Here is a 26,387-nt window from a genome sequence, read left to right on the forward strand (position 1 = left end):
AAACAAAATGAAGATTAGCGATGACCAGGATTTGAGGAGAGAATCAGGGGTCAATAGAGGGTGACTGCTTCATGGGTACAGGAATTTCTCTGGGGGCGATGAAAACGTTTTGGAACTAGATAAAGATGGTGATTACACTACGTTGTGAATGTACTAAATTTCACTGGATTGGACACTTTACAATGGTTGATTTTGTGTTATGTGAATATCATTTCAATTAAAAAGAAAAAAGTTCACACTAATGTGTGGTTTCCCCAGGGCTTTCTGCTCTGTGTACACTCAGGCCTCAGCTCCTGAGAACAAGGAAAATGTGAAGGGAGACCCTGGCCTCTGACCCCGCTGGGAAAGCGGCCCACCCTCAGCACTCGCTCCTTCCCCTTTAGTGACTTTGAACTCTCTGCACTTAGCTCAGCAGTGCCTGTCACCTCAGTGGGCAAAGGAGCCAGGCAGGATGGCATGGACCCTGCAGCTGACAGTGCTGCTGCCCCCCTACCTTCTTTAGACCTCCTGTGACTCCATCCCCTCTTAGATAAACTGCAAGCTGTTCGCGGGACCCACAGGGCCTGCGTGTCTAGTTCCTTGTTGATATGGCCTCCTCCCACAGCCCTCCCCAGGCCCCCTCTTCCCTGCAGGCCCTCACGTCCCCTGTTCTCCTCCTTGGAATGCCCTCCCCCAACTCCCCAACCCCCTTCCTCTGTAACCCCTTTTGAACAGGAAGACTATCCTGACAGGTCTCCCTGACCAGGGCTGGATCACACAATAACACACCGGGCAGACAGAGCTGCGGGGCATGCAGAGAGCAGGAAAGCAGGGCACACACACGCACATTCATACAGCTTCAAAGTAGTCATCTTTGTTAGTCTTTTGCTAATTTCTCATTTTAGTGTTATTTTAACAGGAATTGCACCTGTGGGGAGAGGGGGTAGGGGAGCCCCATGATCTTCTCAGCTCTTCCGGATCCTGACAGGCTAGGCTCTGCTGGGCTTCCAGCCACCCCCAGGCAGGGTTAAGGACCCTTCTCTGGGGCCTGGCTCACCTCCTCGGGCATCATGCTGTCTGGCACGGTCAGTTAACTTTCCTTTGGACTTCACAGGTGTGTGCCCTTGAGGGCAGGGTCAGGTCTTGGTTGCTGCAGGCCCCACTGAGCCCAGGGCACCCAGGAGGCTCACAATAACTACTCAAAAAGAAAAGAAGTGACCCGAGTTAGGATCCAGCTCCACTACACATTCCTGCAGGATGTTAACCATCCTGACCTCTTTGAGCCTCAGTTGCCTCAATTGTCACATGGAGTCATGACCCTGTTCTGACCACCTCCCAGGGCAGAAGGCGATCACAAGTGCTTGGCGCAGGACAGCAGTGTCACCTCCTTACCTGAAAGCAGGGATTCCTAGTGGCCTCTTAGGAAACACTGCGAAGACCTTTGAAATGCAGGGAGGGTAAGGGCGGAGCCGTTACCAAGCTCACACCAGACTCCCACCCGGTCCCTCCCCCTCCTTGTTACTTCCCCTGCCACTGCCACCCCGCCCGGTCCCGCTCCCCACCCCTCCCATCCCCCAGGTTGGACTATGTCAGCGGAGCCTGGCAGGGACCAGGTGTCCAGGCCAAGATGCTGCTTCGTGGTCTCTGGCTCTTCCTCGCTGCACAGCTGGCGGGTAAGCTGGGGAAACTGGAGGTGCACGGGGCTGAGGCGGGTGGTCTGTGCTGCACCAGCGAAGAGCCTGAGCGGTGGAGTTTAGAAAAGGCTGTCCCGGTAGATGCAGATCCCAGAGCTCAGGGCTGCGGGGCACCTGGAGATGGAGCGGCAGCCACAGATCTTGAGGGTGGAAAGGAAAATCCTCCAGGGAGCTCATTACCCCAGAGATCAGGGAAGCCCCAGGACTGAGGCCACCTGTGCCCAAAGCTTGGAGCTAGGAAAAGGGGAGGCAGGGAGAAGAGGGAAGGAAGGAGGACAGTAGGGAGGGAGGTAAGGAGGTAAGGAGATAGAAAGAAGAAAAGAGAAAGAGGGAGGAGGTCCAGAGAGGAAGGAAAAATGCCCTTTTCCAGGGTCCCTGCAAGGATGTGCTCCCAGGAAGGTGCCAGAGGACCACTTCTGGCTTTGATGTCCCTCACCAGGCGCAGGGTTCTGTAGACACATTTTCATTACTTTCAGGCAAGTTTTTGAAGTACAATCAGCCAAATACCGGGTTGTTGCCAGTTCTCAGATAGGTATGGCCGGGTATTCCTTCAGGGTCCTCTGTTTCCCCGATATTCCCTGGGGCGTTGGGCGTATAGTGTGACTCTAGTAACAAGCAGTGTTGGAGTTGAAATGTTGCAAGTGGAATGGAAGGGGGAGTCAAGACTGTCCCTCTGACTAAGGCCAGTCAGACTACCTTTTAGAAGAAGCCCCACCACACCCCAAACTGCCCACTAACCTGTGGTTGATTCGCTATCTTGCACAAAAGCCCAAAGCTGGTCATCCCGCTAGGGGTGACAAGGCCTGCCAGCACGGCCTCTGACCCCGCAAGCTCCACATCTGATGTAGAAGCTAGATCAGGCCATTCAAAGCTACTAAAGTTATTGCTGATCATTTTAGAAGCAGCAGGTCCCTCTGAGAATGGAGTCACTGGGTTACTGATCAAATGGATCAAATTAGACCATACATGCGACAAGGCCTGGCTCTGTGTCCGGCACATAGATGGGGCTTGGCCACTGCTGGATGTTCAGTCTCCAGGGGCTGAACAGCAAGTGGTCACAAGAGAGAGACCAGGGTGTGTGTCAGCCAGGAAGCCTTCATGTTAGGACGCAGGAGAGGGAACGTACACAAACAGCCTGGTGCCCGTTCTGACCCCTTTACCCCTTGAGGAGTCCCTTCTGGGCTTTTTTGGAAGGTCTTCGGGAGTCTGTTTATTTGTGGTCCCACTATGTGCACACAAGCACATGTCCACGATCCAGGAACTACAGGTTTCCTCAATTCAGGGAGTGGCTCAAAGCTCAGGTTCTGGGGCTACAGACCTGGGTTTCGATCTGAATCGACCATATACAGGCTATGTGACCTTGAGCATGTTCTTAACCTTCCTGAGATCTCCGTTTCCTCAGATGTAAAATGGGTGTAAAACAGGATTTGGTGAAAATTAAATGAGATAATGCATGTACCGCATTCAATAAATACTGGCATTTTCTATTCTTATTGTCTCCCCTAAGAGGTCAGTGACCCAAAACAATGAAGAACCTCTATTCTGCTGAAAAGGCAGTGTGATACGTGGGGAGAAAAGAGAAGGCCCAGCAGTCACTTGGGCCCGGGGTACCATCTTGATGCAAGCGGAAGCTCAGAGTGGTCTGTGAATGGAGTCAATGAAAATTTTAAGTTCATTTTATCGGTATTAGAGAAGTCCGCTATGAGGCAATGGAACCTGAGGGCAAGTATAAGTAGGAACATGGGCCACTACATTAGTAAGCCAGCTCCTCTTGGACACACACACACACACACACACACACACACACACATACACACATCCTCTGGCCTCTTTGGCCTACCCAGGTCTGTGCCTTGCTGCTCCTGGGTCTCTACCCTGGCCTGCAGGCTCTCCCTCTGCCCCACAGCTAAAAAGAAAGGCTCACTAAGTCAAGTTCAGTTTGCTGGACTTGGCTGTGAAGGACCCCTTCTAATCCTCCTTATGATTTCATTTGCCGCCAGTAGCCACCCCTGATATGTAAAGCACAGGGATAATGCTTTGCCCGTATACAGTGCTCGCTTTACAGTTTGCTTTCTTGGACATTCTAACCGTCGGAGGCAGGCAGGACAATGGCCCCAAGCTGCCTTCCTTTTAGAGAGAAGAGACAGGCTCCATGATTTGCCTGAGTTTCCACAGCTGGTGCCGGGCGGAGGCTGCGTTCAAGGCCAGGTCTGTGAGCTCTGTTCTAGTTTTCCATGAACAATCCCCTGCTTGAAGTGCTTCCTGTCTGAGACTAAAATGAACTCCCAGCCCTGCTTCTGGGGTGTCTGTCTTTCCACTCAGGAAGCGGATCCAGTGACCTACCAATGGCTGCGATGGGCATTAATTGTGCCTATCAGCGGACAGTGATTTCCTCTTGCTGGTTGTCATTGCTGTCCAGAAACTGTGGTTGGCCCTCTTTTAGGTTGGCCAGCCCAGCCCTGTGCTCTGCCTGTGATTCTGAGTTCGTCTCCCAGCTTGTTCTCGGTCTCCTTCAGCAGCTTGGAGCCTATTGGAGGTGTATACATTGTTAGCAGGGCAAGGTGAAAGGCTTTGACTTCAGACTTTGAATCTTTGAGTTTGAATTCCAGGTCACTTATTAGCTGTAAGTGGGATTTTGAACAAGTAACTTCATGACTCAATTTCCTCATCTGTGTAATGGGGATAGAAATCCCAAAGTAAGTTTGAGGCTTGACTGAGATAATTATGCATAGAGCCAGGCTTATAAGCATGCAATCACCAAATGGCCGCTCTCTCCCCTCTAGCTTTTGTAGCTGGACAGAGGAAACACCCGCCTTGCAGATAATCTCCTGGGAGGCGGGCTGCTTAAGCTCTTGAGTCCTGGAGCCACCAGCTGCATTTACAACAGCCCCTATACCCTGCCACTGGGCAGCTTCTTCCATGGCTTTTCCTTTGATACTAGACATGGGGTGACTGTCAGACTCCACCACTGTGGTCAGGAAAACGTGCTGATAGCCTTTGCTCTTTCTGTTTCTCATAGCTCTCCATGGCAGCTCTGTACTCCATCAGAGTCCTACGTACAAGCAGGTTCAGACCAACCGAATGGTGAATCTGTCCTGTGAAGCCAAATCTTCCTTATCTAACCCACGCATCTTCTGGCTGAGACAGCGCCAGGACCCAGTCATTCACTACGAGTTCTTGGGCGTCTTGGATTCCTCCAAAAGGCTTGTGTATGGCGAGGGTGTGGAGCAGGAGAAGCTAACTGTGTCCCAGGAGGGGACCCGATCCGATCTCAGTCTCATCAATGTGAAGCCTTCGGACAGTGGAATGTACTTCTGCATGACCATAGGGAACCCCGAGCTGACCTTTGGGAAAGGAACTCAGCTGAGTGTCGGTAAGACTCTGGCTCAATACTATTGATGAGCATTGAGCACCTACGTGTGCCAGGCACAAGCCAGGAATGGGTGCTGCCTCCACTCTCAGCAAGCCTAACTCTGCGGGAGGTGATGACGGCGTGAGCAGTAGCACTACAGCTAATAGTAACAGAAAATATATCTTGAGACTTACCTAGGGCCAAGCACATGCAAGTGTTTTGTGTTGTTTCACTTCATGCTGCCAACCATGCTGGGAGGTAGGTCCTACAATGATTCCCACTGTAAATGGGATGCTTAGAACCATCACTGCTTCTTATGGAGACAGGAAGCATTGTCCTTCAGCCACATCAGGCCCACCTGAGGCTGTGGCTGGATTGGACTGAGTCCCCAGGCCTGATGAAATCCCCTCTGAGTGCGCACATAGGGCCAGTGGAGGGGCAGGTGCCATCACAGTCTGCATGAGGGTCTATGGCGTGAACCCACACCCAGAGTTGGCGGGAACGAGGAGACAGGACCCCAAGCCCATTTGCAAATTCTGCTGCAAATTCACAGTGTGCCTTTGGCAGGTCACTCCCCTCCCTGGGCCTCAGTTTTCTTATCTGTATCATGGAGCTGCTGATGGCCTCCATGACCTCTCCAGCCCTTAGAAGCTGCAGAGCCTCATAAGTTACAGCAGCACATCCAGTAAAAATATACTGTGAGCCACAGAGGTAATTTAAAATTTTCTGATAGCCACGCTGAAAAAAGTAAAAAGAAACACGTGAAATTGATTTACATCATGTATTTTATTTAACTCAATTTATCAAAAATATCATTTCGAAATGTAATCAAAATGAAGTTATTACTAAAATATTTTGTATTCCCTTTTCCTACTAAGCTTTCCATTTGTGTTTTACATATAGAGCACATCTCAGGTCAGACTGGCAAATGTGGCAAGTGGCTGCCATATTGGACAGGGAGGATTAAGCAAAGGAATCGCGGCAGAAATTCTCAAAGGCCACGTTTGGCTTTAGCCCCCTCCCCAAGTTAGTCCATGGCCGGGGCCGATCCCCTGCAGGCCTCTCACTGTCCTGCTTCCTGCTCACCTGGATTCTTCTCACACTGGGGGCACTGACAGTGACAAGGGGGACCCCCCAGGAATTTGACCACTCAGCATGGGAGGTACAGGAAGAGCTGGGGACAGCAGCACAATAAGGAAGACAAAAAACAGAGTGATGCCTTGTCACATCTCACCATCTATGGGTCTTAAATCAGGAGGTGGGAGGGGGGAACGTAACCTCTCTGGGCAAGAAGCCATGCCATCCCTTGGGGGTTGTCAACTGATTCCTGTATTAGAAATTGGGTTTTTGGGGATTTGGGGTTTGGGTTTGGTTTATTGTTTTTGTTTCTGTAAGTCTCAAATCTTCCCATTAATGAGATTTCAGGGCCCAAGAAAGGTGGATTGTGAAATAAGCACAACTGGTTTTCAGAAGCTCCCAATCTCTGCCACCACCCAGTCACTCCTAGTTTTGCTATTCCCAAACCCCTCTACTGCCCAGTTCTGGGGAATGGCAATCCCTCCCCAAAGCATGCACTTGCGACCGTATCACCTCCACAGGGGCAGGGGATCCAGACTCAGAGTCCACCTCCTGCCAGAGGCCAGTGTATTTTGAAAAAGGAGCCAGGTGGTAGAGAAAGTATCTGGGGAACGAAGGCCTTTTTCATGCCCCTTAAGCCTGAAAATGGGTTCAAAAGGCCTGTCCTTTCCAAAGAGAAGAGAGGGGACAGATTTGAACTGCGGGGAGGGAGTGTCAGGAAGCATCCAAGGGACCTAGCTCTGGGCAAGAAGAAATGAAAATGCCACAAGCTTGTCCACAAACTCCCATCAGACCCAGGCTACTGTGCCCAGCCAAGACCCTGAGGTCCTACAGAGCTGGCTCCCTTGCCAGACTCACCACTGACCCACTGAGAGACCTCTGTGCCCTCTGGGGTGTAAAGTAAGGGGAATGAACACATCTAGCTAGGGTCTGGAGGATTGAAGGCGATAACAGAATGCCACGACACCCCCTCACCGACACCCCCTCACCGAGGGCCGGGCCCTAGCACACCCTCAGAGCATTATAGCTCGTGTTGTTTTACCTTTTATACTAGTTTCTGCCAGCACTCTGATGACCAGGGCCTTGGGTCAACCTGATGTGCATGACTTTTTGTGAAAAAAGGCATTTGCTCCCGAGGCAGTGTGGCCCAAGGAGAGCCTAGAATCAGAGTCTTTTGACTCAGATCCTGGCTCTGCTATTTACTGCCTCTCAAACTTTGGGCAAGTTTTTTCAGTCTGGCTTCCTCGGGGATAAAATGGGGATAATAGTGTCTGTCCCCAAAACTGTTACGTTTAACAAACTTAAGCTGAAGTGCTTGGCACTGCCACCAGCATGTGGTCGCTTAGTAAGTGCGCGTTCTATTTAGCTGGCTCTTCTCAAAACCTCATGACACAGGCAGAGCAGAGCGTGTTTTCTCTAATTTCCACAGGAGGTTCAGGGCGGTGAGGGTCTGAAGCGTTCACTTTTTATATGGAAGAGGCCATCCCCAAAGTGACCAATTTTTGGCTGCCCCTTCCTGTCTCCTTGACTCTAGAGTTTAAGTTCATGGTGTCACCTTACTCCCTCTCCTATCATTTTGTAGACAATCATTTCAGTGAAATGTCTTTCCTCAACCCACAGGCGAAGGTTGGATTCAGTGGCACCCGGTACTCACACCATTTGTCAGCACCTCTGTGCCTCAGCGTCCCCCTGTGCTCTGTGTACTTGTCCCACTGCTATATCCCAACACTTCAGCATGTGACACTGAATTAGAACAAAATAGAGGAATGACCCACCCAGGTGTCAGGAGAGGGGTTTGGGGTCCCTTTCCACTGTAGACCTGGGGGTCAGCTTCTCCCCTTAATTTTGCTGGTGTTCACCTTTGAAATTAAAGGTTGAGACTAGACTAAAGATCCCTCTGGCTTTGATAGTATATGATGTTCAAAGACACCTGAGAAGGAAAGAAAACCCCAATATATACAACCTGCTTGGTATTGTACATGCAGAAAAAGGCACCCACCCCATTTCCGTGAGCTTCCTCTACTCGCTTAGGGCTTGACAGGTCATACCAAGGGCTTGGGGACTCTGGCTTCAGCCCATGTGGATCCATGTCTTCAGCCAGGTGGAGTCATGTCTCCTTCACACTTTGCTGGGCACACTGTCCCCTTTGATTCTCATAATAACCCCAAGAAGTAGGGGGGGACCCTCTTTATTTCAGCAGAGATGGGAAAACTGAGACAGAGAAAAGTAATAGGACTTGCCCCAAGTCACACAGTGGTTAATCAGGGCTGGGGCTCTGTTCAGATCTGTGTAGCTCCAGAACCCCTCTCTCTCCAGGATACTAAGCTAACCCCCACCACTAGGCCCACAGATAGATCTGAGAGTTGGGGAAGCAGATAAAACATTTTATTGTTCTGTGACCTTCAAGTCCTGTAGCAGCCTAGGGAATAGTTATAAGGACTTCAGTGTCTGGAGGTAAGACGTGCAGTTTTAAATTTTGTTTCTAAGTCCACTTGCTGTTTACCTGGCTAAGATATGTATTTTGCTTGCTTTCTGTAGTTGATGTCCTTCCCACCACTGCCCAGCCCACAAAAAAGACCACCCCCAAGAGAACAACGTGCCGGAACATGAGCCGGGTGACCCGGAAAGGTGAGTTCTTCTGTCCCCCTGGACTCTCAGAAGAACAGGAGACAATCTCACTCACTGTCTTCCTTTTTTCCCTCCCTCCCTCCCTCCCTCCCTCCCTTCCTTCCTTCCTTCCTTCTTTCCTTCCTTCAGCAAGCCCTTCCCAAGTGCAGATATTTGAGTCTGTTTCTCTGATCCTGAGCTGGGGTCAGAAGGTAAGCTGCGTATGACAGCAATGCTGTTCTCCACCAGCTCACAGTCTAGTGGGGGACATACTCACCAATTGTCACAGGACAAAACAATGAAGGGTACGTCCACCCAAAATTTGCACACAGATTTTCCTATCAGCATTATTCATAATAGCCCAAAAGTAGAAACAATTCAAATGCCCACCAACCGATGAATGGATTAACAAAATATGGAATATCCATACAATGAAATATTATTTGGTCATAATGAATAATTAAGTATGAGGTCTGACAATTATGTTTGCGAACTTGTCACAACGATGTTGCTAACCTTTTTTGATATCAGAGGGATTATTCATTATGAATTTATACTAACTGGACAAACAGTTAACCAAGTTTACTATTTGGAAGTGCTGAAAAAGGCCGCGTGAAAAAGTTAGACAACCTGAACTTTTCGCCAACAATTCATGGCTCTTGCTTCACAACAATGCACCAGCTTACACAGCACTGTCTGTGAGGGAGTTTTTAGCCAGTAAACAAATAACTGTATTGGAACACCCTCCCTACTCACCTGATCTGGCCCCCAGTGACTTCTTTCTTTACCCGAAGATAAAGGAAATATTGAAAGGAAGACATCTTGATGACATTCAGGACATCAAGGGTAATACGACGACAGCTCTGATGGTCATTCCAGAACAAGAGTTCCAAAATTGCTTTGAAGTGTGGACTAGGTGCTGGTGTCAGTGCAGAGCTTCCCAAGGGGAGTATTTTAAATGTGACCATAGCGATATTCAGCAATGAGGTATGTAGCACTTTTTCTAGGATGAGTTCACGAACTTAATTGTCAGACCTCGTACTATTCATGCTACAACATGGATGAATCTTGAAAATATTATGCAGTGGAAGAAGCTAGTTGCAAAAAAGCTCTGTGTTATACGATCCCATTGATATGAAATGTCCAGAATATGACATTCCATAAAGACAGAAAGTAGATTTGCAGTTGCCTAAGGCTGGGGAGTTGGGGAAGGAATAGGGAGTGCTTGCTAATAGGTACAAGATTTCTTTTGGGGGGCCCAAATGTTCTAAAATTAGATTGTGGTGACGGTTGCACATTTCTGTGAATTTACCAAAAAAAAAACAACATTAAATTATACCATTTAAACAGGTGAAATTTGTAATATGTAAATTATATCTCAATAAAGCTGTTAACTAACAAACTAACAAAAAACCCAACCCAAAGGACCAGAGCTTTAAACTTTCCCAGTTTTGATGCCTAGCAGAGGATCTAATACACGGTATGTGTTTAATATATGTTTGTGAGTGAGTGAACCAGCTTGATGCTCTGTGCTATACACACCAGACACTGCAGCTGTAGTACACGGACATACACACACACACGCACACACACACACACACACACACACTTTCCTTGAATTCATCAGCCACATATGTTTCTGGAAAAATGTTGAGCTCTGTCCCCCAAAAGTTACTGGTGACAAACAGAAAATGCCATCTGCTCCAACCCATAGATAAAAACCACAAGCAAACACACCAGGCTGCTTCATGCTGCTGAGGTTGCTTTGTCTTAAATATATATAAAGTACCAGAAAGAGTCTGGGAGAAACATCTAACAAGGTCGAGGAGATGGGAGTGACAAGCTGCCACGTGAGATCACAGAATAAAGAACATCAGAATCCATGTGCAGAGGGCAGAGACTTGGGGAACATCAACGTGGAGGCAGAGGGACCGCGTTTTACAAAGTTTATGCCCCCCACAGTTTTGCCTAAAGGATTCCAAGCAGGGTACAACAAAAAAGGGCACCAAGAGCAAATACAACAGGGCCCTGAAGATGCAGACACAAACAAATTCAGCAACACTTTTATAAATGATAGAACAGAGGTCTTCAGATTTCTTGCGTCATTTCTTATATCAACCCTTAGTGAAATCTTGGAGCAAAATGGAGATAATACATTAGCAGTTTGTTTAGAATAACCAGGATGTGCGGAGATGGTCAAGTGGAGTGGGAGGGGGGGTTAGATGGATGTTGCATGTAGGGTGGGGGCCACGGGGCAGTGTTGCACAGTGATAAGTCAGCCAGGCCTCGGTTGGAATCCCAGTCTACCGCTACCCTATACCGTGTGAACTTAAGCAAGTGAGTCGTCTTTCTGAGCCTCAGTTTCCTCATTTGTAAAATGGGGACGTTTACCTGGCTAAAGGGAAGGCAGGATTAAATGGGATCCTATACACAAGGAATTCAGCTTGGCAGGGCACCCAGACAGCGCTCAAAGCTTATTATCATGAATGAAACACACATGGCCACCATGGGGAGGACGTAGGGCTGTCCTTTGAGAAATACTGGGAGGTCTTGAGGGACAATTTCTAAACCACTGTTGCAAAAGAAATGTGGTACGATCCAGACCTAAGGAGAGCCTGAGACCCAAGTGAGGTGACAAAGCTAGGCCACGTGTCACTGATGTGGCTCTGGCTACCAGCTTCCCCCACCCAAGCAGGCTTTTCACTGCCTTCATCAGAAGCAACAGCTTTTCCTGGAGTCACATTTTGGGTAGGTGATCAGGCTACACTGTGGACCTGTAGCTGCACTGCTAACCTCCAATTCAGTTATGACCACCCTTCAGGAAGCCTCCCCTGACCCAGTCTCCCTCAGAAGGAGAGGACCTCTGTGCCCTGCACCACCCTGCAGCCTTCACCCACCGCTATTACTAAAAAAACAAAAACAACCCCCCCCCAAAAAAAACTTCATCGAGGTATAATTTGCATGTCATAAAATTCACACATTTTAAGCATAAAACGCAATGATTTTTAGTAAATTTACCAAGTTATGCAACCATCACCACAATCTAGTTTTAGAACATTTCCATCGCCCCAAGAAGATTCTTTATACTTGTTTACAGCTAGTCTCTGTTCCCACCCAAGCCCATGGCAACCACTAATCTACTTTCTGTCTTTGTAGATGTGCCTTTTCTGGACATTTCACATAAATGGACTCATACAATACGTGGTCTTTCATGCCTGGCTTCTTTCACTTAGCATCATGTTTTTTAGATTCATCCAGGTTGGGAAAACGTGGAGGAGGTGAGAGGGAAGCAGATGGATACCCTTGTATCGCAGAGGTGGGAAGGACTTCCAAGGGCCCTTCACCCAACCTTCCACCCAGTGCAGGAATCTCCCCTCCACATGGCACCCTCCAGCCTTGGCGATATAGGCTCCCTCCCAGTGAGTGGCCCAGTCCATTTCCTCACTATCTCTCATGCCCTCAAGCTGTCGTGGTGGGGCCCACAGGGCTTTAGAACTTGGGGAATCCAGGTTCATACCCTGGTCTTGCCTTTTAGTAGCTGGGAACCTTGGGCATGTAATTTAATCTCTTTGACTTGATTTTTCTGAACTTTAAAATGAGAGATAAAAATGATAACAACACCCTCCTTCCTCACAAGATGGAAGTTTGTAGTTAGTATTATATTTGGCACATAATAGGTATTCAGTAAAAATTCTCTCCCTTCCCTAATATCCAAAACTCTTTCTAATTTTTTTCACCTTGATCCCAAATCTTCAGCCTCGCCCTTTTCACCCATGAGTCCTGGTTCTGTCCCTCCACTACTAACAGAGACCAACCACAGGGCATGAAGGGTATCAGAGAGGCGTCTGGGGCATTTATAATATAAACTCTGCTGTTTCAATGGCATATGAAATGGGCAAAGGAATAAACAGGCAACTCTTAGAAGAAACAGAAGTAGCCAATATATGAAAATAGGCTGAAGCTGACAAGTAATTAGGGAATTGAAGTAAAATATCACTTTTCACCCACTAGACTGGCGAAAATTAAAACCTTTGATAATCAGCAGGGTGCACAATTGATGGTTGGGAATGGAAAGCAGGGCAGCCTGTTTGGAAGGCATTTGACATTATCTGTTACAATTTAAAATGGACATAGTCTATAGTTTATTAGTTCCTGTTTTCAGTATCTGCGTCAGGCAGTCTCCTCCATAAGAAGAAACATACCAGGATGTTCTCTGCAGAGTTGTTTGTAAAAGTAAAACACAGGTAACAAAATGCCACTGATGGCAAAATAATCCACAGTACGTCCATCCTTCAAATGTTACGCTGCTAGAAAAAACAATGGGCAGACATGTTTTAAGTGAAGGAAAAAAAAATGATTGCAGAACAATTTGTACAGTAAAATCCACTCTATTTTTTAAAAGACTATATGTGTCTATGTAAATTATGTATGTGAAAATGTCAAGAGAAAGGTACCAAATTAACAATGACATTTACTGCTGTGAGGGACTAAGGATGTCAGGGGGCATACACTTGAATCTTTTACAGTGAAAATATATTCAGCTACTTCTTATGAAATTAAAATAAAAGTTTTAAAAATAAGCAGCAAAAATCCCATTATCAGTCACGAAAATTGTCTATTTCCTTTGAACATAATTTTTTTTTTTTAAGATTTTATTGGGGAAGGGGAACAGGACTTTATTGGGGAACAGTGCGTACTTCCAGGTCTTTTTCCAGGTCAAGCTGTTGTCCCTTCAATCTTAGCTGTGGAGGGCGCAGCTCAGCTCTAGGTCCAGTCGCCTTTGTTGGTTGCAGGGGGCACAGCCCACCATCCCCTGCAGGAGTGGAGGAATTGAACTGGCAACCTTGTGGTTGAGAGCCCACTGGCCCATGTGGGAATTGAACCGGCAGACTTTGGCATTAGGAGCATGGAGCTCCAACCGCCTGAGCCATCGTGCCGGACCCTGAACATAAATATTTTTAAATTTGGATGTGGGACATGAAATTTTACATATAAAATTATCTCAATGTGTTTAAAGTGCCTAGAAAAGAGACTAAGAGGAACTACTCAAACACTGGTATTTTCTGGGAAGTGGGCTTCTAGTTGATTGTTCCCTCTTCATATTTGTTATGTGTCTCAAATGTTCAATATGTGCGTCTTCCAGGCCTGCCCTGTGTCCCCCTTATCCTCGGTCTGCTACTGGCCGGTGTCCTGATTCTGCTGGTGTCCTTGGGTGTGGCCATCCACCTATTCTGTAAGTTGTCCCCTGTTGGTCCATTATGGTGACCCATTTTTGCTGTTGGAGGTATCCTTGGGGGCTCTTCCTTCTCTAGGGGAGGAAGGCAGATGTGAGCCTAATGGAAGTTTGCACCCTGAGAACCGGAGGTAGTTCCAGAGGTGATTCTTGGCATGAGGCCGTACTGCAGGGGTCGGGGACCACCCTGTCTCTGAAGTCAGACAGACCTAGGTTTGAATCCAACGCTGCTACTTCCTGACTTAGTGACCTTGGGTGCATGCCCTGGCCTCTCTGAGCCTGAGCTGTCCCACCCAGGGGCAATATTGTCTACCTTCCAGGGTTGCTGTTTGTAAAGCCCTGCCCGAAGTGCCCAGCTGGGGTATGGCTCAGTAAGTGGGAACTCCTGTGAGCAGTTGGGATGGAAGCAGTACATAGAAGAGATTGAACTGGGGTTTGGGTTATGTTCCCAGAAACTCAAAATCCTCCTTCTCTGTGAGGCTGTAGGGAAACTCAGAGATGGCTGCTGCTCTCAACCGTCTTCTTCTATGGGTCCCCCAGCTGCAGGGGAGGCCCACACAGCTGCCTGACAGCCCAGCACCCCAGGCTCACCTGTGCCACCTCAAGCAAGTCTCTTACCCTTTGGGGGCTTCTGTAAAATGGGAAGGAGTGGCCTGCAGGGGCATTGACTAGATCAATGGCTCTTCTAGAGGTCACAGACTCCTTTGAACATGCGATGACAATTATGGACCCTCTCCCAGAGAAATGTGTCATGGGCACATTTTTGCATACAATTGCCACCCACAAAGGGATCCATTTATCCCGTTCTAAGAACTCCATGAAAGTTCAAACATTTAAATTAAAAGGACCTTTTTAGTAAAAAATTTAAAAATACTAAACAGTAACCTCAATTAGCTATATTTATTTATTTAATACATTATGTATGTTATTAAATCAAAAATAAAAAGCAATAAAGGATGAGATAAACTTGGAAATAGCCATGCTCATATGTCCTTTCTTCATCCCAATGGGAAACCTTGCACATTTTCCGAATACATATGCTGTAGTTTCAGACCACCTGTCTGTACAACCTTTCGTTCCTGACCTGCTACGAAGAAGGGCAAGACAGCATGTTTAAGGATAAATAGACTGGAGTGGGTTGCCTGAGTGTGAATTCTGGCTTTACCACATACTAGCTGTGTGCCTCTGGGCAAGTTAGTAACACACTTGCTCCCTGACTGAGTTTCCTCGCATACAAAATGGAGATAAATAAGACTCATATCCAATTCATAGGTTTGCTGTGAGCATGAAGGGAGTTAAAACCCATGAAGGTGAAGCACAGCCTGGCACCAGGGAAGTGGTCTGAAGTGTTAGCTGTCCCTCTTATCACCCTCCTTACTCTCGGGGGCTTGGTGTCAGCGGCCCAGCCCAGGCCAACTGATGATCTTGGCTTGTTCTTTTAGGCCGTCAGAGGAGAGCCCGGCTTCGCTTCATGAAACAGTAAGTGCTTGGGGCCTTGAAGGAGTGGGGTCCTGACTTCCTCAGTCCCTGCTGCTGCCCACAGCCTCCAACTGCAAGGAGCTCGAGCCAGACGCCACCTTCAAAAACGTCCTAGACTGTATAAATCGATGGGGGGGATAGAGTTCAGGAAAAGAGATAAGCAAAACCAACAAAAACACTGATTAGGAGTTGGAGTGGATTACAAGTGCGGTAAACTTCAGCTCTTCACCCTCCTGATGATAGCGAGCAGCTCTTTGCATGGAACACAGCCGAAGATCCCAAACTCTTTCCCTGCCCATTATATTATTTCGTTCGATTTGGTCCTGCATGACCTAGGAGGGTTATTTTTCCAGACCAGTTGAAAAAGTTGCTCAGGGCGTTTGGGATAATAAAGAGCAGAATTGGGTTTGAAAGCAAGTGGGTTCACCCCAAGGCCGGCGCCCTCCACCACTGTCACTGCCTTCCCTCCTGGTGTTGGGTGTTGCCCTGCTTCAGTCCCACTTCCGCCCTCGTCCCCACCTGGGTCTCTGGAGTTAGCAAACCCGACCGGCTGACCCCCATAGACACAGCGGCTAAAAACCCTCGTCTTTTCGTCCCACTGAGCTGTGTAAGCACAGGAGAGGCCAGAAGTTAACGGCTGCTCCCAGCCTCAAGGACTTCCAGATCCCCGTTGGGCCATGGATAGTGTTCTTGGATTGCTTTTTCTTCCTCCAGCAGGAGGCAGATCTGGATTTGAACCCTGTCTGCCACTCACCAACCATGTGACTGCAGACGAGTCACTTCACCTCTCTGAGCCTCTGATACCTCATCTGCAAAATGGGATAAGAGTACCAACCTCACGGCTACTGTGAGGACTTACTGGGATCAGCACCCATAACGTGTTCAGTCCCTAGTGCCATGGAGTCCAGGCACAAGCTCATGTCACTTAGGCAAAGGCAATTCTACGAGGCCAACAACCAAGAAACAAAGCCTGTTTTTAAATACTCTAAAATTATAATTTCCATATAAATGATCTGTGGTATATGTTCTACATTATTATATACATCATTTTTGTGTATATCGTTGCTTAAACACACCCACTATATTTTATGGGCAATTTTCAATGATAATTTTGATTGTGTGCAATTTTCAACTAATGTGCAGGGTTTAGAAACTAGCCCCTACGTAAGAGACGGTAACTTGAGTGTATTTGCTTAAGCCTAAACCTCCAGAATGTTCTTTTATGGAGAATGAGGCCCCCTAGGAGGACTGCCTGGGATTCTGCCCCTCACTCACCCCTTCATTTTAACTTCTTCCCTAGTCATTTGACACAAGTTTGTGGGACCGCATGCTTTGGCAAACCCAAGGTTTCCGAGCTTCAGCAGAGGCAGGGAAGGGGTTGAGGGTGGTCATGGGTAAGGCCCTGAGCAGCCCTCACCCTCGGCTCACAGCTTTGCTCTCATCTGTTGCCTACAGTTACATTTACCTGTAGACATCATTTGAACAAAAGGGTTTGTGGCTAAAAAAAAAGTTTGAAAACCACCTCTGGTTTTGCTATCGTGATCCAGGTGTGGACAAAATAGTCCATGGGCCTCACAGATAAGCTGTTCCAAACTCAAGCTGCAGTTTGGGGAAGATGTTCCCCAGCCTCTAACTGGCCTTAGAAAATCATCCTGTCAGCAGGCCACCTTCTTCTGGGCCCTTGGTGTACATTTGTGAATAGCTTATCTTAGAAAGAAAGTACTGCAGGAAGTAACACTATTCAAAGCTAGAGTCCTTTGGGTTGCTTTCTTTTTCTTTTTATTTCTTTCTTTCTTTTTTTTTTTTTTTTTTTTTTTTTTTTGCTTTAAAATGTTTTTAATGATGAAGGTGGGCCCTAAAAACATACTAACAGAAAACTCCCAGCCTCAGGCTACTAACTTGGAGAGGAGGCTGGCATCCTCATTTGCCTTTTGTCGCTGTTATAGGAAATTCAATAACATTTGCCTGAAAATAAGTGGTTTCACATCTTGCTGTTGTTTTCAGGTTTTATAAATGAGCAGAGAATATGCTTTTGGTGTCCTGCTATCAAAATACGTTGGTCAGTAATGAGTGAGATCCGGAAACATGAGAGAGAAAGGACACTCTGAATGGAAATTTCACTGACCTGCTGAAGCTGCCTGCTTTTAACTACTGCACATTCTTTCTGTGGGCCTTGTGCATGGGAGCAACTTGTTAGTTGGTCATCGGAAGTCTTAGAGAGAAGGCTTCAGAGCCCCAGGTCACTTCCTGCAACTCAAGGGCCCACTGGAGGATTGAGTAAGAAATGCCGCCTATGATACCACTTCCGGCTCCTGCATTCACCCTGGGCTGGGCCAGGGCCTTTGTGTTGGCTGTCCACCCAGGTTCTTGCAAGTTGCTTTGCCCTAATAGGGCAGTGACATTGAGTCCTGAATCATGGAATAGTGCTGGAATGGCTCTCCCTTGTTCTTCCCAGGCTGGGGTGACTGTCCCCACAGAGAGCATGAGAGACAAGAACACAACGTGAAAATGAAGCTTCCAGGAGGGGCTGACCTGGCTCTCACAGTCATTTCAGTCTCTGAAGACCTTCTCTGGGGCTGGGAACTTGTGGGAACTTCCATAAGGAAGTTCCTCGGCTTTCACTTCTGCCTTCCCATTTTGTGGGGAGCGGTTGCTTCCTATTGGGCCTTTCTTGTCACACTTCTTTTTATGAAAATATCTTGGTTGTAAAAATAAAGTCCTGAGTAAAAGATGCAAATGGAGCATGTGATGTCAAAGCACAAAAGCCCATCTATACGGCAAAGGTGTTGATGCTCAGTTAGAAAGAAATAAAGATAAAACGCGTACATCCTCATTTTGCATCCTCATTTACCCCTACATCATGCAGTAGTCTATGTTGCAGGTGTAGAGGAGGCCTGAGAGGTTGGTAAGCACCAGGGCTTACCAACCTGGCACCTGGCACCTGGAGCCAAGGTCTGCTGTTCTACTCCCAAGCTGCCTTCACTAGCACCTGTTCATTTCTATTGAGGGCGGAACCCCAGGGACTTCTGGCCTCAAGGCCAGTAACCTTGCACCAAAGAAAAGATGAGAGACATCAAGATCTCTGTGACATGTCTATTAATTTTTATACTGTCTCAGCTTCAATGATCAGAGAAGGAAAATGCAAGGAGACAATACTGAACTGGGGAGGGCAGTCAAGATGAAGATCTCGTGCCTTTTGAAAAAGTCCAGGGATCTAGCTCCCTACCTGGGCTTTAACAGCATAAGAGCTATTGAGCCAAAAAAAAAAAAAAAAAGAATGCAACTTTGGGCTGCACTACCAGAAGCACCATGCCCACGTCAAAGAAGAAGAGAGTCCCATCTGCTATTCCAGCCCAGCTCTGGACTGGGAAGTGCTATTTAAGAGGGCATTGGCAAACCAGGCCTCTTCAGAGGCCTCTCTGGCAGCCACAGAATGTGAAGAAGGGGCAGTGTGACCATCCCCTGGCATCTGAGATGGTATCTGTGGGATTGGAGAGCACAAGAGAATTGGGTGTGTTGGTGGAAGTTAGAAGGGTGTACTCAAGAGAAGCAAAAGTTTCCTGCTTATGAGCTTTGAGGGCAACAGGACAGGCTGCCTCCCAAGGCTGAGGGGTGGGGAAAAGGGGCAGGGTTGCTGGGACCAGACTCTTCCAGGGTTCACTTTTAAGGTGGGCTGCTTGCTTGGAGACGACCCGTGTGAATGATAAGAGAGTAAAGCCCAGACAGCTGGCCTGCCGTCCTTGAGGGCTCACACCCAGTCCACCGTAGAAGTAAGTTATAACAGGCCTCAAGGCCCTCGACTCGCTACAGGTTCTACTATTTAACAGTGTCTCTCTGCTACTGTCTTTGTGATTGTGTTTAGTTCTTCACAAGTTCATGGGGGGACAAAGTTGTGGGGTAGAGGGTGGGGGTGGTGTGCTCCTGGGTCTGTTTTCTGTGCAACAGGCACCTGCCAGGCAGCAGGCTCGGCTTGGCCTGCCCAGCGAGCAGGCTCGGCTGCCCGCAGCAGGGCCTGCGGTAAGGACGTCTGCACCAAGCACCTGACTTTTGTTTTGAAGAAGAAACTGAGCTGTTACTTCTTTCTGGAGGGCCACTATGACAAAATATCAAAAATAAAATTTTTGTTTAGCTATCTTTTGACTACCAATGCCACTTGTAGGCATTTATCTTAAAAACAAAAACAAAAACACACACACACACACACACACACACACACACAAATATATGCACAAAGAAGTACACATCAAATTGTTTCTTGTAGTGCTGCTTGTTTGCCAACAATTGGAAACAATGCAAATGTCCACCAAAAGGAGCCAGTTAGATTGTGATACAGCCTTATAAGAGGGTCCATGCAGCTAGTAAGGAATGAGCTAGATCCATAAATGCTGGCATCAAAATGATGGCCACTCTATCTGCATATATTTTAACAACATCTGTATTGATTATTCTCATTTTAAACCCAATAAGCACATTTAAATCCAGTAAGCACATAATGTAAATCCAGTAAGCACATTTAACAGTGTGCTTACTGTTAAAATTCAAGCACAGATAAAACAAATGTGCATTAGAAGTCAGGATATGGTTGCTCTTGGTTCAGGGTGACCAATACAAGGGAACACAAGGTTTGGGTGTTGGCACGTCCTGCTTATCCACCTGGGGACCGGTCATAGGGTGTGTTCAGTTTATGAAAAGTCATTGTGCTGTATACACTCATGACATGTCGACTTTCAAATATAGATATGAACATAGATATAGATTATACTTCAATAGAGAAATACGTTTTAAATTCAAGTACAGAACATTACAGAAATGTGTAAAATCAGTATTTGAGTTTCTTGCTCTTCCAGATTTTTTCTGCATGTACTTTTTTAAAGAGAAAATTGCAACCTTATAACTATAATATATAATGCATGAGATATAGAATTTAAAAAGTGGAATCTCATAATATATTCCTGCAAACTTAATTTTTTTCTCTAATAATATATCAAGGCCTATGGACACATTTGTTTGTTTAAGCGTAGAAAAAGGTCTAAAAGATATATTCTAAACTGTTAATGGCAGTTACTCTGGGGCATTTCCATTTCCCAGTTGTATTTCAGTGTTGTATGAATTTTTACAACCATCATATATTACTTTCGTAATTGGGATAAAACAAACGTCTGGAGAAAAAGAAAAGAAAGAAACAGCCTCTTTTAAAAGAAGTACTGCTCACTGTACTATTCAAAAATTGGAATCAGCTTAAATATCCATCAATGAGAGATTTGTTCATAAATTATGATTTTTAAAACTCTGTACCGTGGAAGTCAAGGTGATGCATGCTGAGGTGGCTGGACAACCGAGCCTAACTCTGTTAGCTGTGCAGTCTTGGGCAAGCAATAATAGGTAACCCAAGTGAGCCTAGGTTCTCTCCTTTGAAATGCGAGCACCAGTAACATCTCCCTCTCGGCCTTGCTATGGTCCTTGAACAACTATAGGTAGGAAGGTCTGGGAGCAGGGCTGGTTTCCTCCACTCCCTCTCAGCAGGGGTGAAGAATTCTGGGCAGTAGCCTGCAGCTGTGGTGCCCAGCAGAGCCACAGTCAAAGGAAGAAGGGGGCTCCTACACCACCTCCTTTCTTTCATCCTTATTCATCCCCACCCCCACCCCAGCAGCTTGTGTCTATACCTGTAGGAAGTGGGCAACTTGTTATCGGAACGTGATCCCCGGCCCTGTGTAGGCTGTGAAGCTGATCCGAATCTATCACTCAGTCAAAAAGAAAGAGAGAAAGAGCCCCGTCTTCAGAGGCCTTTCCAGGTGTGGAGGATGAAAGAGATTTCCTCTCATTTCTTGGGAAACCTCCTCAGATGCGTCACTCCCGTCACTCCTCGGGGACCTTGAGTCACTGGTTTCTAGAATCCTCCTGGCTACATAACTCAGTGCATCGACTCACACAGAAGGAAACCCTGCTCCCCAATACCGCATAAGTTGGGGATTCACAGACATATGCATGACACATGTGATTCTTATCAAGCTGAACACAGAAGTGCTGAAAGGGCCCTTCGATTCCTGCACAGTATCATTGGCTATCCAGGATTGAGGATTTTTTCCATTCAATTACTGCCTTTTACATGCCAGTACCCATTTCAAGAGCTCAGCTTAAGGCTTCTGAATTTGAACGGAAACCATCGACATTTCTTTTCATATATTTTTTAATTTCGGACCATTTCCCGTTCTATACCTCCTTTATAAGTGAACTAACTCATCCTGTCCCTCTGCAGTCGGTGCTCATATTTAGCTATCTGGCTGGCAGTAAAAATACAGTTATTTGGGGCACTTTCTGTGTGCCCAGCCTGCCCAATGCTGGAAGGGGGAGGGGGCGGGCATTGACCAGAACAGACACAGCCTCCATGGCACATCTTGCTCATCATACTTAGCGTCTAGGCCTCAGGTCCCTCCTTACTAGCCTGTCCCTCATCTCCTGGTGGGACCAAGGCCTGTGGGAGCCCTCTGGATCTGTCTCGCCCCCTGTACAAATGGTCAGCATTCCCAAGCCTTGAAGCCAGAATCTAAATGAATGAATAAAGGAAGCAGAAGGCTCATCTAGCAGGTCCTCAGGCTCCGGGAAGCAGGTTCTGCTCCCAATGTTGGTGAGCTGGGAGCACTGCCCTCCCTCGGTGCCCCCGTCAGCGTCTCTCCTGCTGGCATCCTGACCCAGCTTTCCTGGGCACCTCCAGGCTGTGAGAACTTGAATTGCCCCCACTTCTGAATGTTCACTCTACCACGTACAGTCGACAAACACCTTGGAGAATACGAGCTCAACAAATTAGATATTAATCGAGCACCTATCGTGTTCTTGGCACTAACGTGTAACACATGGACAGATACTGTCCCTAATGTCATGGGTTTACACCATCTCAGGGACACAGACACAAGACTAGCCCTTGTGTGACTGACAGTGCATGCCCTCAGCACCTCATTTGCCACACCCCAGTGCCAGCCTCAGACAGACGATAAACAAGAGAATAGGTAAACAGCCAGATTATGTTCAGAGGCAAAGGACATAATTGCCTCCTCAAAAAAATTTTGTTCTGCTGATAAAAGAGTGTGTAGCCTCTCACAGTAGATTTTGTGGAGGTCTCTGCGGTTGGGTGGGAGCAAAGTTAAGAGGGGAAGGTTTGAAGTGTTGGCGGAGAGGTGGGGGCCCACCTCCCCCAACACACCCCTCCCATTCCCCTTCAGCATCCTGTGGGCCAAAAGCTGGCTGCTTGGCTAGACCTGCTGGCTGGGTAAGACCAGGCCAAGCAAGAGGCCATGACTCCTGTCCCTCTACCAGCACCCAACTCCAGGCCTCAGCCAAGCCTGACGGGCCTGGGGAGCAAAGAGCAATGGGAGACTTAGCCAGCACAAAAATGGGACTGGCTGGAGATCATCGAGCTTCTGGGTGGGCAAGGCAGGAGGTAGAGTGTGAGCTGTCCCTTCCATCCCATTGCCTTCCATACAGCCACACTGATGCTTTGGTTTCGGAAAGGGGAGGAAGGGTGAATTCCACAAGAGAAGCAGGCTTGCGTGGAAGTCCTTTCCTGAGCACCCGCTCAAAGCCTGCCTCCCCAGAGGCTAAGAATCCCATCTCTGGCAGCCCATCCTGTGGTATGGGGGTAAGGGTGGGGTTGAAGGAGGTAAGAAGAAACACGTGCTGGGACTCAGATGAGAACAGTCCTTGCTCTAACGGTTCTTTACATCTTCCTCTGTCAGGACTCTGCCAGCCTACCCAGCACACAGGGAACTTATCAATGGAAGAAAGAATAATTCTACTGGGATTTTGTCGACGTCATTTCAGAGTGAGTGTGCTCCTGTGTATGGAAGGTGAGATGGGGGCAGGGATGTTTGCCTTGAAAACTACTCCTGGTTATTGTGATGTACCGGGCCTTTCAACCAACAGCTGTCCCCTCGTTCAGCCTGATCAGACCCTACTGATGTTAACTCAAAATCTCCCCACCCTCTACGCTGCGTTTAGTATCCAAACTAAATTAAAACCTTTGAGTGTATCTGCATGTTTAAGAGAGGAAGTTTGATTCACATGTTCTCAATCTCTTACCATGACCTCTACACCAAAATTTCGTCTTCATAGAATGACTTGTGACTCAGTCAAGGTTAAGAATACATTTTCCAGAAAAATAGAAATCTGTCATTTGCATACAAATGTCACTGGGTGGATGAAAATATAAAAGAGCGATCCCACTCGCTGCTGGAGAGAATGTGGACAAGGGCATTCACGGGGGTTGCTGATGGTATTACGAAGCATTATATAGCCTTTTGGAAAACAGCCTGGCAGTATTTAGTAACGCCCAATATAAATCACATCTCTAACTCAGCACTCCTGGGAATATGTTCCCTATACAGCAAAACCATCGTTACATAAGAATAAATACACGAAAATGATTGTTTCCATTTTATTTGTTAGGGCAAAATAAAAACTGGAAAGTTCATCAATAGGGAGTCACTAAATAAATTGTGATCTATCCACAGCCTAACATATCATGCAGCCATCAAAAGAATGACTTAAAAGAATGATTTGGTGAGAGTGCCAGGAATCCTTAGGGAGAAAGTGTTTGAAATATGATCCTATTTTTGTAAAGCAAAGAATTACCTGCAGAAAACCCTATACACATCTATAGCTGAGCATATATGACTGCGTGAATAGGCAAATGCCACTGTAGACACTCGTCTGACTGCAAACATTGGGCACGAGGGTCAAAAAACACAAGTTCCCCTGGAAAAGGAACTAGTTTCACTTTAGTAATGGGAGATTAAGACAAATGTATTCCTCCTTCTATTTTGATTAAGTTGACTGTTAAAATTCAATTTTACAATATATCAGAAAGCGCCTAAGAATCAATATTTTTATTTATTCCTGTGCTGCCTAATTCCAAATAGGATTTAGGGCAGCTCACCAAACTTATACACGAAGGGAGCCGTGAATAAGGGCAAACTCACAATGGCATGGAGGGTGGGGCAGAAATGGTGGTTGCATAATGGCACACCCCTTATTAGTGTTCCACGTTCATTTCCCACGCCCGTCAGTTCATTCGGTACTACGTACAAACTTGATGTTATTGTGCCCTTCATCTTATTTTATATATCTCCTCATACTTTGTTTTTAGGTTTTGATTGTCCAAGATAATTTATTTTCTCCTCTATATTTGCCTCAAATTACAATTCATCATTGCAGATACACTGTGCTGCTCTGGCTGTGGATTCGTGGTGCGAACACCCAGGTTATTCATAAGTACGATTAGATGAGAAGGCACAATTTTCATTCATTTAAACTTTTTTTTCACAGAAGTCTAATTTGTTACTATAGTAGCTAAACATATTATTCGTTTCTACATTTAAAAAGGTGGTATTTCAAGCACTGGTACAACGAAATTATTTACTTAATGGCACATGACTCTGTGGATCATTTTTGTCTGTTTCGTTTTCTAAAAGCTTGAGAACAAACAATACCTCCTTCACCTCCCCAAACTTCTCATTTTCAATTTCTTATCAGGGTCCCAGAACTTGGCTGACTTCTCAAAGTCTCAGAATCAGAATCGCTTAGGCTGATCTTCAGTTTCTACTGTGAAGAAACTGAAGGGGGACTCAGGGAACAAAAGTTTGCCCACAAGCTTCATTACTGGTTCGCCATGTTCTGCATTCTGGAGTTCTGCTTCCTCACCGTGATGTTCTACTTTTCCCACCCTTAAGTCCTAGCTGAGAGAAAAATTGCAGAGATGACGAACGTGATGCACCTATCCTTTTAAAATCAGAAAAGTTTTTTTCTCAAAGGCAAGAGCCTCTCCCTCCCAATCAGATTGTGGGCTACTATATAGATACATACTGGTCAATTTACAGTTATTAGTTCCAATGATTAAAATAAGGGGATACAACTGGACTTATTGGGGTGAGGGGATCACTTCATAGATTGTCTAAATGCCTGACCACTACACTGTACACCTGAAGCTGATGTCAGATAATATAGAATATCAACTATAATTAAATTTATATAGGTAATCATGGGATGTAAAATACAACATAGGGAATGTACTAGTTAATGGTTTTGTAACAGCTATATATGATGTCGGAGGGGTAGTAGACTGGGAGGGGTATCACTTTGTGAGGGGTGTAAATGTTTAATCATTATTTTGCTTTGTACACCCGAAACTTATATAAAAAATAAATAAATAAACAATGAAAATAATTTTAAAAATAAAGTGATACAAGAATAGACCCCATTAGCATATATGGAATACATGGTACAAGTGGCATTCACATACATGGGGAAAGAATGGATTATATAAATAGAAGGTGCTGGAACAATTGGTTAACTCTTTGGAAAAAATTAAGCTTTAGCCCTTCATGTCTTACACCAAAAGAAACCCCAGGTGCTTTAAATAAATGAATGTTTTAAAAATATATATACTGAAAGAAAGAAACCAGAAGATCAGTAATTTAAAGGTTAATAAACACTAATAAAAATTAAATGCAAATACAAAGCTTTCATATATATATATATGTATGAGTTGCTTAAATAAGCTTTCATTTTCAAATATACATACATATATATATGAGTTGTTTAAACAACAAACAAAATAAGCAATGCATTTTAAAAATGCATTTTACCAGATTATACTAGAATATAATATTTCAGGTAGATGAGAGTGCTGATAAATGAGCCCATTCATATGCTGGGAGCACAGATTAGTACCACCATTATAATATATGGTAATATATTGGTATTACCAGTGGTATTACCATATATGGTATATATATATATATATATATATATATATGGTAATATATAAGCAAGAAACTTAAAGTTGTATATATATATTGATCCAGCAATTCGACTTCTACAAACTTATCATGAAAAGGTTATTACGGTTATGCACAAGGATTAACAGCAAAGATATGCATCAGCTATTGTGAGCATGTTGAGAACGTGTTAAAAA

General features: G+C 46.0%; 1 protein-coding gene across 1 annotated transcript; it reads left to right on the forward strand.

Moving 5' to 3' along the window:
* Positions 1 to 1,560: 1,560 nt before the first annotated feature.
* CD8B (CD8 subunit beta) lies at positions 1,561 to 17,992 on the forward strand. Its single transcript, XM_033125070.1, has 6 exons — positions 1,561 to 1,652; positions 4,693 to 5,046; positions 8,641 to 8,730; positions 13,853 to 13,942; positions 15,385 to 15,421; positions 17,426 to 17,992. Exons 1-6 carry the CDS (start codon positions 1,607 to 1,609, stop codon positions 17,436 to 17,438), a joined length of 630 nt encoding a protein of 209 aa, XP_032980961.1. The 5' UTR covers positions 1,561 to 1,606; the 3' UTR covers positions 17,439 to 17,992.
* Positions 17,993 to 26,387: the final 8,395 nt, after the last annotated feature.

The sequence above is a fragment of the Rhinolophus ferrumequinum genome, chromosome 13, assembly GCF_004115265.2.
Source record: "Rhinolophus ferrumequinum isolate MPI-CBG mRhiFer1 chromosome 13, mRhiFer1_v1.p, whole genome shotgun sequence".
In the NCBI taxonomy this organism is placed as follows: domain Eukaryota; kingdom Metazoa; phylum Chordata; class Mammalia; order Chiroptera; family Rhinolophidae; genus Rhinolophus; species Rhinolophus ferrumequinum.